At 37.1% G+C, this 14728-nt stretch overlaps 1 protein-coding gene across 5 annotated transcripts in view; it reads right to left on the reverse strand.

The window, feature by feature from the left end:
* The window catches only part of PARP8 (poly(ADP-ribose) polymerase family member 8), a 171932-nt gene that overhangs the window by 13545 nt on the left and 143659 nt on the right, over positions 1 to 14728 (reverse strand). Inside the window, exons 23-26 of one of the 5 annotated variants that reach the window (XM_037022087.2) lie at positions 13574 to 13643; positions 11830 to 11903; positions 10676 to 10745; positions 9748 to 9832 (exon numbers count right to left, since the gene is read on the reverse strand). In XM_037022087.2, the coding sequence (XP_036877982.2) occupies positions 9748 to 9832; positions 10676 to 10745; positions 11830 to 11903; positions 13574 to 13643 (299 nt within the window). Of the gene's footprint in view, positions 1 to 9747; positions 9833 to 10675; positions 13083 to 13573; positions 13644 to 14728 lie in introns of those variants that run through there. The other 4 variants (XR_005062303.2, XR_012131230.1, XR_012131237.1 and 1 more) reach the window with 4 other exon arrangements.

Genomic DNA, 14728 nt, shown 5'->3' on the forward strand with positions numbered 1-14728 from the left:
ATTAAAGAGGACACTAACAAATGGAAACTCATCCCATGTTCTTGGCTAGGAAGAATTAATATCGTCAAAATGGCCATCCTGCCTAAAGCAATATACAGATTTGATGCAATCCCTATCAAATTACCAACAACATTCTTCAACGAACTGGAACAAATAGTTCAAAAATTTATATGGAAACACCAAAGACCCCGAATAGCGAAAGCAATCCTGAGAAGGAAGAAGAAAGTGGGGGGGATCTCACTCCCCAATTTCAAGCTCTACTACAAAGCCACAGTAGTCAAGACAATTTGGTACTGGCACAAAAACAGAGCCACAGACCAGTGGAACAGATTAGAGACTCCAGACATTAACCCAAACATATATGGTCAATTATTATATGATAAAGGAGCCATGGACATACAATGGGGAAATGACAGTCTCTTCAACAGATGGTGCTGTGGTGCTGGCAAAACTGGACAGCTGCATGTAAGAGAATGAAACTGGGTCACTGTCTAACCCCATTCACAGAAGTAAATTCGAAATGGATCAAAGACCTGAATGTAAGTCATGAAACCATAAAACTCTTAGGAAAAAACATAGGCAAAAATCTCTTGGACATAAACATTAGCGACTTCTTCATGAACATATCTCCCCAGGCAAGGAAAACAAAAGCAAAAATGAACAAGTGGGACTACATCAAGCTGAAAAGCTTCTGAACAGCAAAGGACACCATCAATAGAACAAAAAGGTACCCTACAGTATGGGAGAATATATTCGTAAATGACAGATCCGATAAAGGATTAACATCCCAAATATATAAAGATCTCACGTGCCTCAACAAACAAAAAACAAATAATCCAATTAAAAAATGGGCAGAGGAGCTGAACAGACAGTTCTCCAAAGAAGAAATTCAGATAGCCAACAGACACATGAAAACATGCTCCACATCGCTAGTTATCAGAGAAATGCAAATTAAAACTAAATGAGATATCATCTCACACCAGTAAGGATCGTCACCATCCAAAAGACAAACAAGAACAAATGTTGGCGAGGTTGTGGAGAAAGGGGAACCCTCCTACACTGCTGGTGGGAATGTAAATTAGTTCAACCATTGTGGAAAGCAGTATGGAGGTTCCTCAAAATGCTCAAAATAGGCTTACCATTTGACCCAGGAATTCCACTTCTAGGAATTTACCCTAAGAATGCAGCACTCCAGCTTAAAAAAGACAGATGCACCCTTATGTTTATCGCCACACTATTTACAATAGCCAAGATATGGAAGCAACTTAAGTGTCCATCAGTAGACGAATGAATAAAGAAGATATGGTACATATACACAATGGAATATTATTCAGCCATTAGAAGAAAACAAATCCTACCATTTGCAACAACATGGATGGAGCTAGAGGGTATTATGCTCAGTGAAATAAGCCAAGCGGAGAAAGACAGATACCAAATGATTTCACTCATCTGTGGAGTGTAAGAACACAGAAAAACTGAAGGAACAAAACAGCAGCAGAATCACAGAACCCAAGAATGGACTAACAGTTACCAAAGGGAAAGGGACTGGGGAGAATGGGAGGGTAGGGAAGGATCAGGGCGGGGAAGAAGAAAGGGGGTATTATGATCAGCATGTATAATGTGGGAGGTCGGGGAAAGGGGAGGACTGTGCAACACAGAGAAGACAAGTAGTGATTCTACAACATCTTGCTATGCTGATGGACAATGACTGTAATGGGGTTTGTGGGGGGAGCCTAGTAAACATAATGTTCTTCATGTAATTGTAGATTAATGATAACAACAACAACAAAAAAACCAAACCAATTCGCCTAAAAAGCTATGAGAGAGAAAATAAGACAATAGATGGAATTTAGTTGTCTGGAACTCTAAGGTATGTTAGCAAATTTCATGGATGAAAACTTGAATGTACTGACAGCCTTTATTCACTAATAAAAGTTTTCTGTATTCTATCAATAGCAGCTTTGTGAGTTTTAAGATTGGCATACAAGAATTTGTTTTCTGACTCCCTAAATCTGGAACCCAGAAAAGACAACATTGTTTTTCATCAGCAAGAGACAGCAGTGTGAACTGAGTGACACCCAGCACTACTCCAAAGCTCCTATAGGAAATCTGGTGCTGTAAGTGCACTCTGGACTTCAGAGCCATATAATCTCTTCATTAAGTTAGAGCACTGGGTCTTACATCACTGCTTTCATTCAGTATGTATTATGTGTTTCTGCCTGAGATGTTACATTCCCAAACAGGGGCAGAATTTGCATTTAACTAGGGGAGGTAGGATACCTGCAGATACCTGTAGGACAAGGCAGCCTGAGTAGTAGAAGGAAAGGACGAGCAAAATTCAGAGTAAAGAAAGAATTTTGTGTCTGACTGGAATATCAAGAGATGGAAAAGACCAGGCAGTGAAGCTTTGGAAGATAATCTGACTGCTGAGGTGGTGAGAAGGCCAATCGTTTGGACTGACTAAGCAAAGGCTCCACAGTGGGGAAAACGATTTCAAGTTGTTTTCAAGAAACAACTTGGATGATAATTATGTTCAGTCATTGATTTGTATAGGTAACTCAAGTAAGGTAAAATGGGCTCTATGTTGCAGAACGCCATGTTCTTGTTTGCTAAAAACTACTAGCCTCTATGAGTAAGGAATGATCAAAACTGTGCTTTAGGAAAATTAACATGGTATAAATAGTAGGATCTTAAAGTTTTACATGCATAGAAATGTTGGCTATATGCCAAAAGATTAATCATAGTTAGCTCTAAGTTGGCTTTTATGAGTCATTTTCTCTGCTTTTGCTTACCTTTGCTTTTAGTTTCTATACACTGACCAGGATTCAGTAGTGTAATAATAGTAACATTTAGTAAATCTGGCATTGTACAGAAGAAATTAGGAGCAGTGAAGAAACTAGAAGCATGGAGAATAACGAGTAATCTTTTGGTGTATTGTGAGGGAGAGAATGATATATCCATGGAAACAAAGTATGGATAGGAGAAAACTGTAAAGATAAACTTAGAAGCAAATAGCCAAAGTGAATAAGGAAAGAGAAACTGAAAACTACAGCTCAGGTTTCAAGTCTCTTTAATGTGTAAAATTACCAAATAGACTGAAGAAGTTGGGAAATTGATTACAGGATTTAGCGATAATGGGTTCCACTTTGTACATACTGATTTTAGGGTATCAGCAGACTTCAAGGAGAAATACCCAGCAAACAGTTATAATGTGGACATTTCATTCATGTCTACTGATCTGCCAAGCACTATGCTACGTACACAAAGACAAGTAAGCTGTACAGTTCCTGACCTCAAGAAGTGTACAGAGTAATGGAGAAGACCATACATCAAAAAGAACAATCCAATGATAAAAAAAAAATCCAATAGAACCAGGACATTTTATAGTAACACAAAGGAGCAGTCCAAAGGAGTCAAGGGATGTCTGTGGCAGGAGGGAAGGTATATACTAAGATTTAAAAGAGGAATGGGAATTAGTTGAATAAGGTTGAGAGGACAGTGGAAGAGAATACAAGCTTGTGGAAGAAGGAAAGAGTAGAATAGAAGCATGGAAGGGTGGAAGCCACAGCACATAGTTTCAGTTGAGAAGCCTAACATCATGAAGTGAGAAATGGTGGGTGCTGAAAAATGGTGGGCCAAGAGGCTGGGGACTGGGTCTCACTGCCTTTCCAATGCGTGGTACTGAAGCACGAACAAAGGGCTGAGGGGTCAGTAGATTCCCTTTGTAAAGGAGGTCGGACTTCATCTTCTAATAGTAGGCAGCTACTAAGAGTCTGAAGCAAGGGAATGCTGGGGCACTTTAAATCTTGGAAAGGGATCTGAGTTGCAGGCAAAGAAAATGGATTTATTACATACAGACTGGGGATAAAACAAAGTTCCCCGATTGTATCAGCTTATGTCATAGCTAACGCCACACAGCTTCACTGAGTCATGACTGTATGTTCTCTCTTCTAACTTGATAAATACATTGTCTTCTCACTATTTTCCCGTTCAACCATATCTTTTGCCAAATCATGATGAACAATATCCCTTATTTCACTTCATGGCTTATACAATTCTTATTTTATAAATTTTTCTTGTATAATTTCACACTTTGACCTAACATAAAAACCATATATAATCTGTTTTCCTTTTTGCCTTTGTCTTTGTTCCATTAAAAATTTACTGACAAGCAACTGTGCATCAGGTACCATGTAAGGTGCTTCAGGGAAAGAAGGAGTGAGGGGGAAAGGAGAGTAGGACTCCGCCCCTTAGCAGGGGTTTACAGCCTCACGGAAGAGGCAGATAAAATGAAAACACGGAATTTTAAATGGAAGTTCTGCAGGAACCTGTAGGAATAACAGGAAAAAAGATTAATTTTGATTAGAAGCTTCAAGGAAGAGGTAGTATTTGAACTAGACCTTAAAAGATAAAATAGATTTTGGATAAGAATTCCTGAAACTTATTTGCACTGAGGTCTGCTGGACTCAAGTACCTGAAAATACCCCATCTCTTCTCTGCAGATTGTTGTATTTGGTTCTTCCTGTTCTTAAATTTCTGAATTTCTTGAAAACATAGGAGGGGATATATACCTTAAATTTATCACATTGACAAAAATATGTTACAGTTCATTTGTAGATCCACCTGCTGTAAATCAGAGAAACACTGAAGCATTTCACAAGCAGTTTGTAACACCAAACAAGGAGGAACCTTTCCTTGGTCCCAGACAGTTAAGGGAGAAGACATACTCTCATCTCACAGTTTTCACTATGGCAGTGATGGGGGACAGTGCAGCACAGGGGAGCCCACGGCACTAGATATACCTGGTTCTGTTAATTAGTCAAATCATCAATTACAGCCTACTGGATTTTATTTTTTAATCCCACTTACAGAAAATACCAATATCAATCAGCTTTCTTTTCTAGCTCTAAAATTCCATTCACTGTGAAATAAACATTTTTGTTGTATGTGACTGGAGCACAGTATATTGATTTGCTCTTTATATCTCGTTTAAGCCCAGCTTCTGGCCTTTTTTAAAACAACTGCTTTATTTGTATATATTGACCTTAATGTCTTTGTACACATGTCTCAAGGTCAGTAATGAACTCAAGCTTCATCAACAATTTCTGGACACTTAAAGTTGGCTGGAATCTGTTCATAACATGTGAATCACTACATTTGGCCTGCAGCATTTATATTTGATTGAGTTCATTCATTTTTTGGGATTACCTAACAAACTTTTTTTTCAAATTTCTCCTCCTTCTTTCCCTAAGTGAAGTCTTCTTTCAAATTTTACTTTCAATTTTTCTAACACAAAAGTTTGATTCCTAAAATTTCCACTCAAGTTTTGTCACTTTGTTGTTTTCATGCTGGCAAGAATGTAATTAGGATATTAAATGACTGTTTTATTATCCCCTTCACTCTAGATATCAGATTAATATGGAAGTTATTTTAATTTTTAATATTCTTAGTAACAGATAAAAAGGAAACTACATTAAATTATGCCCTAGACATCAGGCCAAGTTTCTAACATAAGGGATCATATAATGTAAAAAAAATTTTTTTTCAATAAAATAAGAATAAAAATTAATTTTCTGTCTGATAATGGTATATTTGTGATGGCTCACTTCTTTGTCTTCAATTTATTCTTTCCCTAGATGTTACCATTCTCTAGGGAGGCAGATCACTAGAAGAGCTATGTGATTATATCTTTTTCTTTTTTTTTTTAGGAGAGCAAGGTACAGGATTTAGAGATAAAGTGAAAGGATAGAGCTCCCAGCTCACGCCGGGAAGGGACAAGAGAGTCCCTGTATCTTTTATAAAGAAAGAAACTGATGGTTGTACCTAGAATGCACATTAATTAGTGAATGGATTCTCTTTTTGAGGTGTTTTGAATCTTATCAATTTTCCTTAATTGGTCCCTTTTCTCCTGAGGGTGTAGACAAAAGATGAAATCTCATTTATATTTATAAAATAGAAACAAAAATCATTATCTTAATAGAATTTTTTTCTTTTACATTATTTGGAAAGTATCTCAGTACACTAGAATTGTTCTCTTCTTTTTTTTCAGGTATCTTTCCTCAATTTTTTCTTCTTGTTAAATATAGAAATCCTTCTCTCCAGTAAACACACACTACATATACATACCCTTTACAGATTTATTTTACATATAATTTATGTAAAGTTTCAAAAGAAGTAATGCTAGAATGCTTACTTACTACTTAAATATCTAAAGTCATTAATTTAGCTTAAAAATTTTGAATTTTAGCAAGATGCTAAGAACAGATTAACTACAACTGTTAGGCTAAAGTCTACTACTCTAGACTAAATTTAGAGTTATTTTTCTGTCAAAATAGTTTAAAAATCCTTCAATGAAATAACTTTGTGACTGGGAGGTATCTTGGAAGGACAATCTGCTATAAGGATGTAGTTTCAAGATGGTGAAGAAAGAAGAGGGTGGAAGACATTTAATGAGTGCCTTTTAATGGAGGCCTGCGTTATGCTTAGTCTTTGTAATAACCTTAAAAAGGTAGTAAAATATCTTCCCTAGGAGCCTCCAGACCCTCACAGCACCCTTCTCTACCTTGTATTCTGCCCCTGGAGGCTGCCCCGTAGGGACTCAGTATGTTCCCTTGTCCTATAGTTTCTGTTAGGGTCTGACCAATGGGAAGTCCCAGCAGGCCACACAGCCAGGAGGCCAAGGCCATGGATTCTCATGGTTCTGGTCCCATAAGGGCTCCTTGGGCTGCACAAGTTTCTCAACTGAAGCCACGACTCCTTTCAAAGCTGCTAAGCTAGAAGGGCTCTCCTACCAGGTTCTGAGACCTTTTTCCTGTTCTTGCCCTTCTGGGTATGGTGCTACTAGATCCAGGTTACCACACCAGACCTAGGAGGGTTCCCTTATAACCACACCTTTGTAGATCATCTACTTCTGGATGATAGAAACTACTGTATTTTTCATAGGTCATCAGTTTCCTTTGGGATTCTGACAGATGATACCATAGTGTGTCTACTGGTGAAGTTTAGAGGGGTTATGCAACTTGGCTAATGTCACCTTACTAATAACAGATGAACCTGGGCACAGACTGATCAAAAGGGAGGCTCTTACCAAGATACTCACTGGGGCTTTGTCATTAAGAAAGAAATCTGTGGGTATGTACATGACTTCACAATATATAATTTATGTATTAATTATTTCATAAACATAAGATACATAGACACATAATACATAAATACAAGTTATAAGAAAGTCAGTTTTCATAGCACCCAAAAGAAATGCAGGCAATGCATACGGTTTGCCTTGTGAATAGTCTGTCACTAAGCTAAGGGACCAAATGCTGTAGGTGTAGCATGCATTGTATACACTATATATCAGAGCAATCTTGATGCAGTCATTTTGACATGGCTTATAAAACAAGTCAGTGCATTTTTCCAGCTTCTTTTTAAAAAACTACATAGAAGTACAAAACAGATATATTCAACTATTCCTCAAAGTCCCTTATCTGATAGGGCCATGGATGAGGAAGAAACAGGCATGGGAAAAGGGTTAGGAGACAAGCAAGGGTGGGTGAAAAATTAGACAGGTCTACCACACACACTATTTATTTAGGGATGAAAAACAATGCTATCATATTTTAATGAAGCTCTTACAATACAGTTTTCTCAAGAAGTGTACATTAATATGCCCTGTACTGCCAGCCTATTATTACATGGCATGTAGATCAACATTTATAGGGATAGGACTTCTTCATTATTGTTTTCTTTGTTCTCAGTTCAAGTATCCTTTAAATGTGTAAATAAAGAATACATGAATATGCAATTCCTATCAAAATACCAACGGCAGTCTTCAATGAACTAGAGAAAATCATTCTAAAATTCATATGGAGCCACAAAAGACCCCGAATAGCCAAAGAAATCCTGAGACGGAAGAATAAAGCTAGGGAGATTATGCTTCCCAACTTCAAGCTCTACTACAAACCCACAGTAATCAAGACAATTTGGTACTGGCACAAGAACAGACCCATAGACCAATGGAACAGACTAGAGAGCCCTGATATAAACCCAACCATATATGGTCAATTAATATATATGATAAAGGAGCCATGGACATGCAATGGGGAAATGACAGTCTTTTCAACAGGTGGTGTTGGCAAAACTGGAGAGCTACATGCAAGAGAATAAAACTGGATTATTGTTTAACCCCATACACAAAAGTAAACTCAAAATGGATCAAAGACCTGAATATAAGTCATGAAACCATAAAACTCTTAGAAGACAACATAGGCAAAAATCTCCTGAAAATAAGCATGAGCAACTTCTTCCTGAACATATCTCCTTGAGCAAGGGAAACAAAAGCAAAAATGAACACATGGGACTACATCAAACTAAAAAATTTCTGTACAGCAAAGGACACCATCCACAGAATGAAAAGGCATCCTCCAGTATGGGAGAATATATTTGTAAATGACATATCTGACAAGGGGTTAACCTCACATGCCTCAACACCCAAAAAGCAAATAAACTGATTAACAAATGGGCAGAGGATATGAACAGACAGTTCTCCAAAGAAGAAATTCAGATGGCCAACAGACACATGAAAAGATGCTCTACATCACTAATCATCAGGGAAATGCAAATTAAAACCAAAATGAGATATCGCCTCACACCAGTAAGGAAAGCCACCATCCAAAAGACAAACAACAACAAATGTTGGCGAGGTTGTGGAGAAAGGGGAACCCTCCTACACTGCTGGTGGGAATGTAAATTAGTTCAACCATTGTGGAAAGCAATATGGAGGTTCCTCAAAAAGGTCAAAATAGAAATACCATTTGACCCAGGAATTCCACTTCTAGGAATTTACCCTAAGAATGCAGTAGCCCAGTTTGAAAAAGACAGATGCACCCCTGTTTATTGCAGTACTATTTACAATAGCCAAGATATGGAAGCAACCTAAGTGTCCATCAGTAGATGAGTGGATTAAGATGTGGTACATATACACAATGGAATACTATTCAGCCATAAGAAAGAAACAAATCCTACCATTTGCAACAACATGGATGGAGCTAGAGGACATTATGTTCAGTGAAATAAGCCAGGCGGAGAAAGACAAATGCCAAATGATTTCCCTCATTTGTGGAGTATAACAATGAAACAAAACTGAGGGAACAAAATAGCAGCAGACTCAGAGTCTCCAAGAAGGGACTAGTGGTTACCAAAGGGGAGGGGTGTGGGAGGGCAGGTGGGGAGGGAGGGAGAAGGGGACTGAGGGGTATTATATTTAGTAGACATGGTGTGGGGGATCACGGGGAGAACAGTGTAGCACAGAGAAGGCAAATAGTGACTCTGTGGCATCTTACTACACTGATGGACAGTGACTGCATTGGGGTATGGGAGGGGACTTGATAATACGGGTAAATGTTGTAACCACATTGTTTTTTCATGTGAAACGTTCATAAGAGTGCATATTAATAATACTTAAATAAAAAAATTAAAAAAAAGAATATATGAGTATTTGTATGTGTGTGTTTATATATATATATACATAAAACATCTGTGTGTACACGTATATATACATATATATGCAGAGACAGAATGCTTTCTTCCAGTGTTTATGTTAACAGCAATTAAACACTACTTTGTTTTTCACACCTTGTTAAAATAAAACAGAAACATTAAGTTGATGAGAAAGTGACCAAACATTAATGCAGTTGCTACTATCTCATGTATGAGGAAAAACTGCAACATACTAACTTGAACCTTTATACTTACACAAAAAAGAATCGTGTGCAGACATGGTCAGTGTTCGGGACAACCCATATCTCTCCGTGTTTGTGCAAGTCAGGTGAGGTGATCACTGTACGTAAAAGATAAATTTAAAGAACTATCTTATTCTAAGTTATTATATCCCTTCTCTTAGAAATCTAAAAGTAAAAATACATGCACAAATTAACATACAGAAAATGGTTAGCTATCAAAAAATGTAAATAAAAATAATGAAATACCATGTAACAATTTTATGTTTTGAACATAATTAGTCTAACAGAAGGAGAGAAAACACTGTATTGTCAAAGGCCAACAGGTCCTCCTGACTTGGGGAACTATGCAGAAAGCATCTTAGTGTCCTATATAACTATCAAATGTTGAAAACTTAACAGTTAATTTAACAGTGTCTACCAAAACTACCAACACAAGAAAAATTGATATTTTATGCAAAGCCATATTTTTAAGCAAGAACAAAAAAAAATGTATCTTGCAAATTGCCTATCAATTTTTCTGTTCCAATTTCAGAAAAGAAGAATAATTTCTGTATAGGAACAGAAAGCCCCAATGGATTATCTTCTCAGTACTTGGCTCATCTTTCAAAATTTTCATGGTATTGTAAATTCAAAAACCACCTTTAAGAGGAAGGTGGCATATTAATGAAAGAGATAAGCAATACTTGATTAGAAAGATATAATTACCATTCTGAAATATCTGCCAAGAATGTAATATAGCACTGTCAGAATTCTTGCCAAATCTTTGGTTTTCACATTTAAGATCTCTACTGTACCAGTTTTCCATTAGTGCCCTTAGAGATGGTCAGAAGGAATAATGCTTTTGCTAATTCATAATGAGCATTCTGTAAATATACTTGAATTCTTAAACACAGATAAAACAGAGAATTAATGCTTTGATGGTTGTAAAGCCTTCAACTTACCTTCACATAAGGCTATGCATTTTAAGTTACGGCTTTGCAAGAATTGGGATTGCTGTCCTTTTTTCTGTGACTAAATGCCAAAAGAATTTAAAAATTAGAGTGAAAATAGGGCAGGCACTCAAGAAAATAAATGATCATTAAAAAATAATAGTCATGAAGATAGCTCCAGATTTTTTTAAAAGGCCTACTTAGCAGCAATAAATGCTCTCTTAATGTCAAGCTATATTTGTTATAGCATTTAATTTCTGTACATAATCATTATTAAATCACTCCAAGCTAAGTGAACTAAAATGCTAAATTAAAGTTCAACAGCTTCACAACATAGAATTAGAACTCAAATTTACTTTTACTGGAAATCTGACATCTTTACTTCAAGGGAAACAAAATGAAAGTTGCATGATCTTTTTGAACATTAAAATAAATTATTCCTGACTACACAAAACCAATTTTTTATAATGTCATTAACTAAGCCACAGTGGTTTCAGAAAAAATTCATGCAGAAAATCTGGGGAGTTGTTTTTAAATCTACGTATTAGATTACCTATGCCCTTTTTTTCTTAAAGTCACATTATTCATCAGATGGATTTTCAATTTGTACAGCATATTTTTTTCTCTGAAACAACAAGGGATTTGTGCTTGCTCTTCTCTCTGCCTGGAATGTTCTTTCTCTCTCTTGTACTCACTGCCTATAGGTCTTTACTCAATAACTTGAGAGTAACCTTTCCTGATCATCCCATTAAACATTCATTCTGATCCCATTTTCCGCCCCACAGCATTAAACATTCCGTTTCCCTCATTCTTCTCCAGAATATTTGCCACCATCCAGCATTCCTTCAATCTATATTTCTAATTTATTTACATCCATTCAGTAGAATTTAAGCTCCAAGAAGATGTGTCTGTTTTTGATTATCACTGTGTCCCAATGCTGAGCAAAGTCTCTAGCATTATACTAGAAGCTTAATAAATACTTGCTGAATATTTACTTAATAAGGGCATTTTGGTTATTGCATTTTAGGGTGAGTTTTATTCCTTTATGAGTAATGACCATTTAAAATAATTCTGCAGACTTAGAAGGCCTGAGTATTTATGGAGTTCCCGCTGGCTAGTGAGGCTAGGGTTCACTCATCACTGCAGTCACTTGAGCTGTACAACACCTGGGACGCATTGCTGCTTTTACTGCTGGAAGCCAGCTCATCCTTGGCTGACACCTTCTGCTTCTTGTTCATCCCTGAAAGCCCAGAGAAAGTCATAATTTAGGAACAAAGCTGTATGATGCTGTTCAAAATATAGTCCCATTTGCACTGCAAAGCTCCACTTCCAGCCACAGAGGGTCACCATGGGCTCCCCAGGGAGCAGCTGTGCCCTCAGCACCCGGGGCGCAGGTCAGAGGGCTGTGGCCGTTCTCACCATGTCAGACAGCAGAAAATCCACTTGGTGTATCTTTGTATTGAAAATAGGGAGAGGAAATTTTCTTTCATAAAAAAGATATATTTTGAAAATACTTATTACTTAGTCTTAAAAGGCTTTTAGAACTTAACTTTCATTTTCCCATGTGGTTAGTAGAAGACAAGGACTGGGAAACATGAACACTGTCAAAAAAATACATTTGTACTCCAAACTGCATGAATTGTTGATATATACCAAATTCTGTGAAGAATTTACCGAATTTTCTAATAAAGGAAATTTATACAAGTTCTTTGTCTTCGATACTCAAAAGTCTAAGCTTACATGATTTTTAACTGGGAAAGACTGTAGAAACAGAAGATTCATATCTGAGAATAAGCCGATTTTTATCTACACTGTATATGAAAATGCCCATCAACTGTCCAGAAGTTGAGAAGCATGTTAATTATTTTGCTGCTATTTCAATAAAAGGTTCAAGGAGAGTGGGCAAAGCTTTGTGACCAAACTGTAAATGGTGGGGTACAACCTTTACTAAGTCAGACATCCCCCAAAAGGTGCGGGGTGGGCGGGATCAAGCTGAGGAGTAGGCTGAAGCTTGCAGGCCTGCAGTGGTGAGAAAAGGGCAGAGGCCCGTGCTGTCTACAGCAGGCCTCTGCTCCCCACCTCCTTGGGCCACAGCTCTGAGAATCTGCCGGCAGGCAGCCTTACCCACTACAGGTGTTCACGCTTTTTACAGATCAAGGACACTTCAAGAGTTTGAAGAAAGCTATGAACCCTCCTCCCAAACAAATAAGCATTCATACAAATTCTACATCCACCCGCATCAGCAACAACCCTTTCCATGAACCCATCTAAGGAGTCTGTATACCAGCAAAAGGAGCAGAAAATCACATGACAAATGCTCACAGTTTGGTGGCCATTCTTCTCCTATTTCAAACTTACCAGGCTCCTCCTCAGAACCTGCTTTCAATTTATTCCAAAATAATTTTTTCATACAATCTCACTGAAATGGTCACAAGAAGTTGTCAGTAAGTAGGATGCTTCTGAGGGTGTTTTTCTAATACTAAATTTTCCACACTGTTCCAAACTTCTTTATGGTACAGATAATAATCCAAAGATAAGAAGTCTGCATGCTATAGCATGACATTCAATAATAATGGATTAATGTTCATGAATACTTTTCAGTATTTTCAACATAATGCTTTGCACATACTACATTCTCAGTATTTACTTGTGGATGGTAGAAATGTAAAACTACTGAAACAAAACTGTAATTTTGAAAATCTCAAAACATATATTCCCTATCTTATATACTAGGGGAAGTATTATAAATTCCTCCTGACATTCCAGCTTTGTTTCTGTTTCTGACATTTATCAAATGAATATAAGCATATCAAGTAAGCTTCTGCCACTTCAGAGGAAACTATGCCTAGCATATATAACAATTAAAAAAACCCTAATAAATTTGAGATTAGAAATGAAACACAAGCTTACCTGAGTAACCAAATGATATGCTTGACATTGGACTAAGATAAATCCCACTTCCATACATTGCACCATGGAGCTAAAAAGGGAAGAGGTGGGAGAGAGATCGGTCAGTCAGTGGTCTCAAATGTTAAGGCCACCAGTTTTGTGTTGGAGCATTAACTCTGAGAACATGATAAAGCTCTTATTTCAAAAAATGATAGCCAGTGAAAAAAATCCTTGATAAAGGTTTTCCACCCTACCAGTGACAAAGAGTCACTTATGATAATGTCAGTACTGCAGTAGGCTCTTATGTTAATGACTCTAAAATACTGAAAAAGAAACAGGCGGAAATGTATAGGACAGAATTTTGATTAAGACTCACTTGCCAGTCTACTGACAACATTATCCTATTCGGATTTTCATTACATAATACTGTCAGTCCCATTCTCACCTTCCTCTGCATTTCTCAAGTTACAGTTTCATTGGCTGATACTCTTTGACTGGTCTAAGGGTCAGAACAATTAAGTGTCTTACCATCTTATGTTCTAGAGCCCTCATACCCTATTTACTGTGAACTGAACACTAATTCAATAAATGTGCATTTATGGACATTTATAGCTAATTTTATCACCTCAATTGTCATAAAAAATCTGTGATGTAGCACAGGTGACAGGATTGAGCATCTCATTTCCTGACCTCTTTAAATCATCAGATGAAATCAGCTGTATGGATTTTCGAAATGAAGAGCATAAATAAAGATAAGGATGGTACCCACAGTATCCTGCTAATTCCAAATGCTGCCCTGGAGGCTGAAAAGCAGGTAGCAGAAGGCTCTTGTTCTTGTTGCTTATCCTTAGCCCTAGCTTTCCTTCTCTTAAAGCACTCAAATCGAGGCAGTGCTAAAGAAATGTGTGTTGAATTAGCAAACAGAATGATTATATGGTTTTCCTTTTTGCATGGTAATTCTTTCTACTTAAGTTCACAGTGATTTTACTTAGTGTTTTCTCATAGGGGTCCCAATTTTTTCTTTTCATCCCTATACTGTGTACAGGTCAATTCTGCTTCAGTTATTTTGTGAAAATTAATTAGGCTTATTAGAAATTCCATGCAATTTTTTTAAGGCCCAAATGCTTCCCCTTTTACAAGTAAAAACATAAGACCAGATTACTTACTGGGGTCTAA

Source organism: Manis javanica, chromosome 1 (genome assembly GCF_040802235.1).
Source record: "Manis javanica isolate MJ-LG chromosome 1, MJ_LKY, whole genome shotgun sequence".
In the NCBI taxonomy this organism is placed as follows: Eukaryota; Metazoa; Chordata; class Mammalia; order Pholidota; family Manidae; genus Manis; species Manis javanica.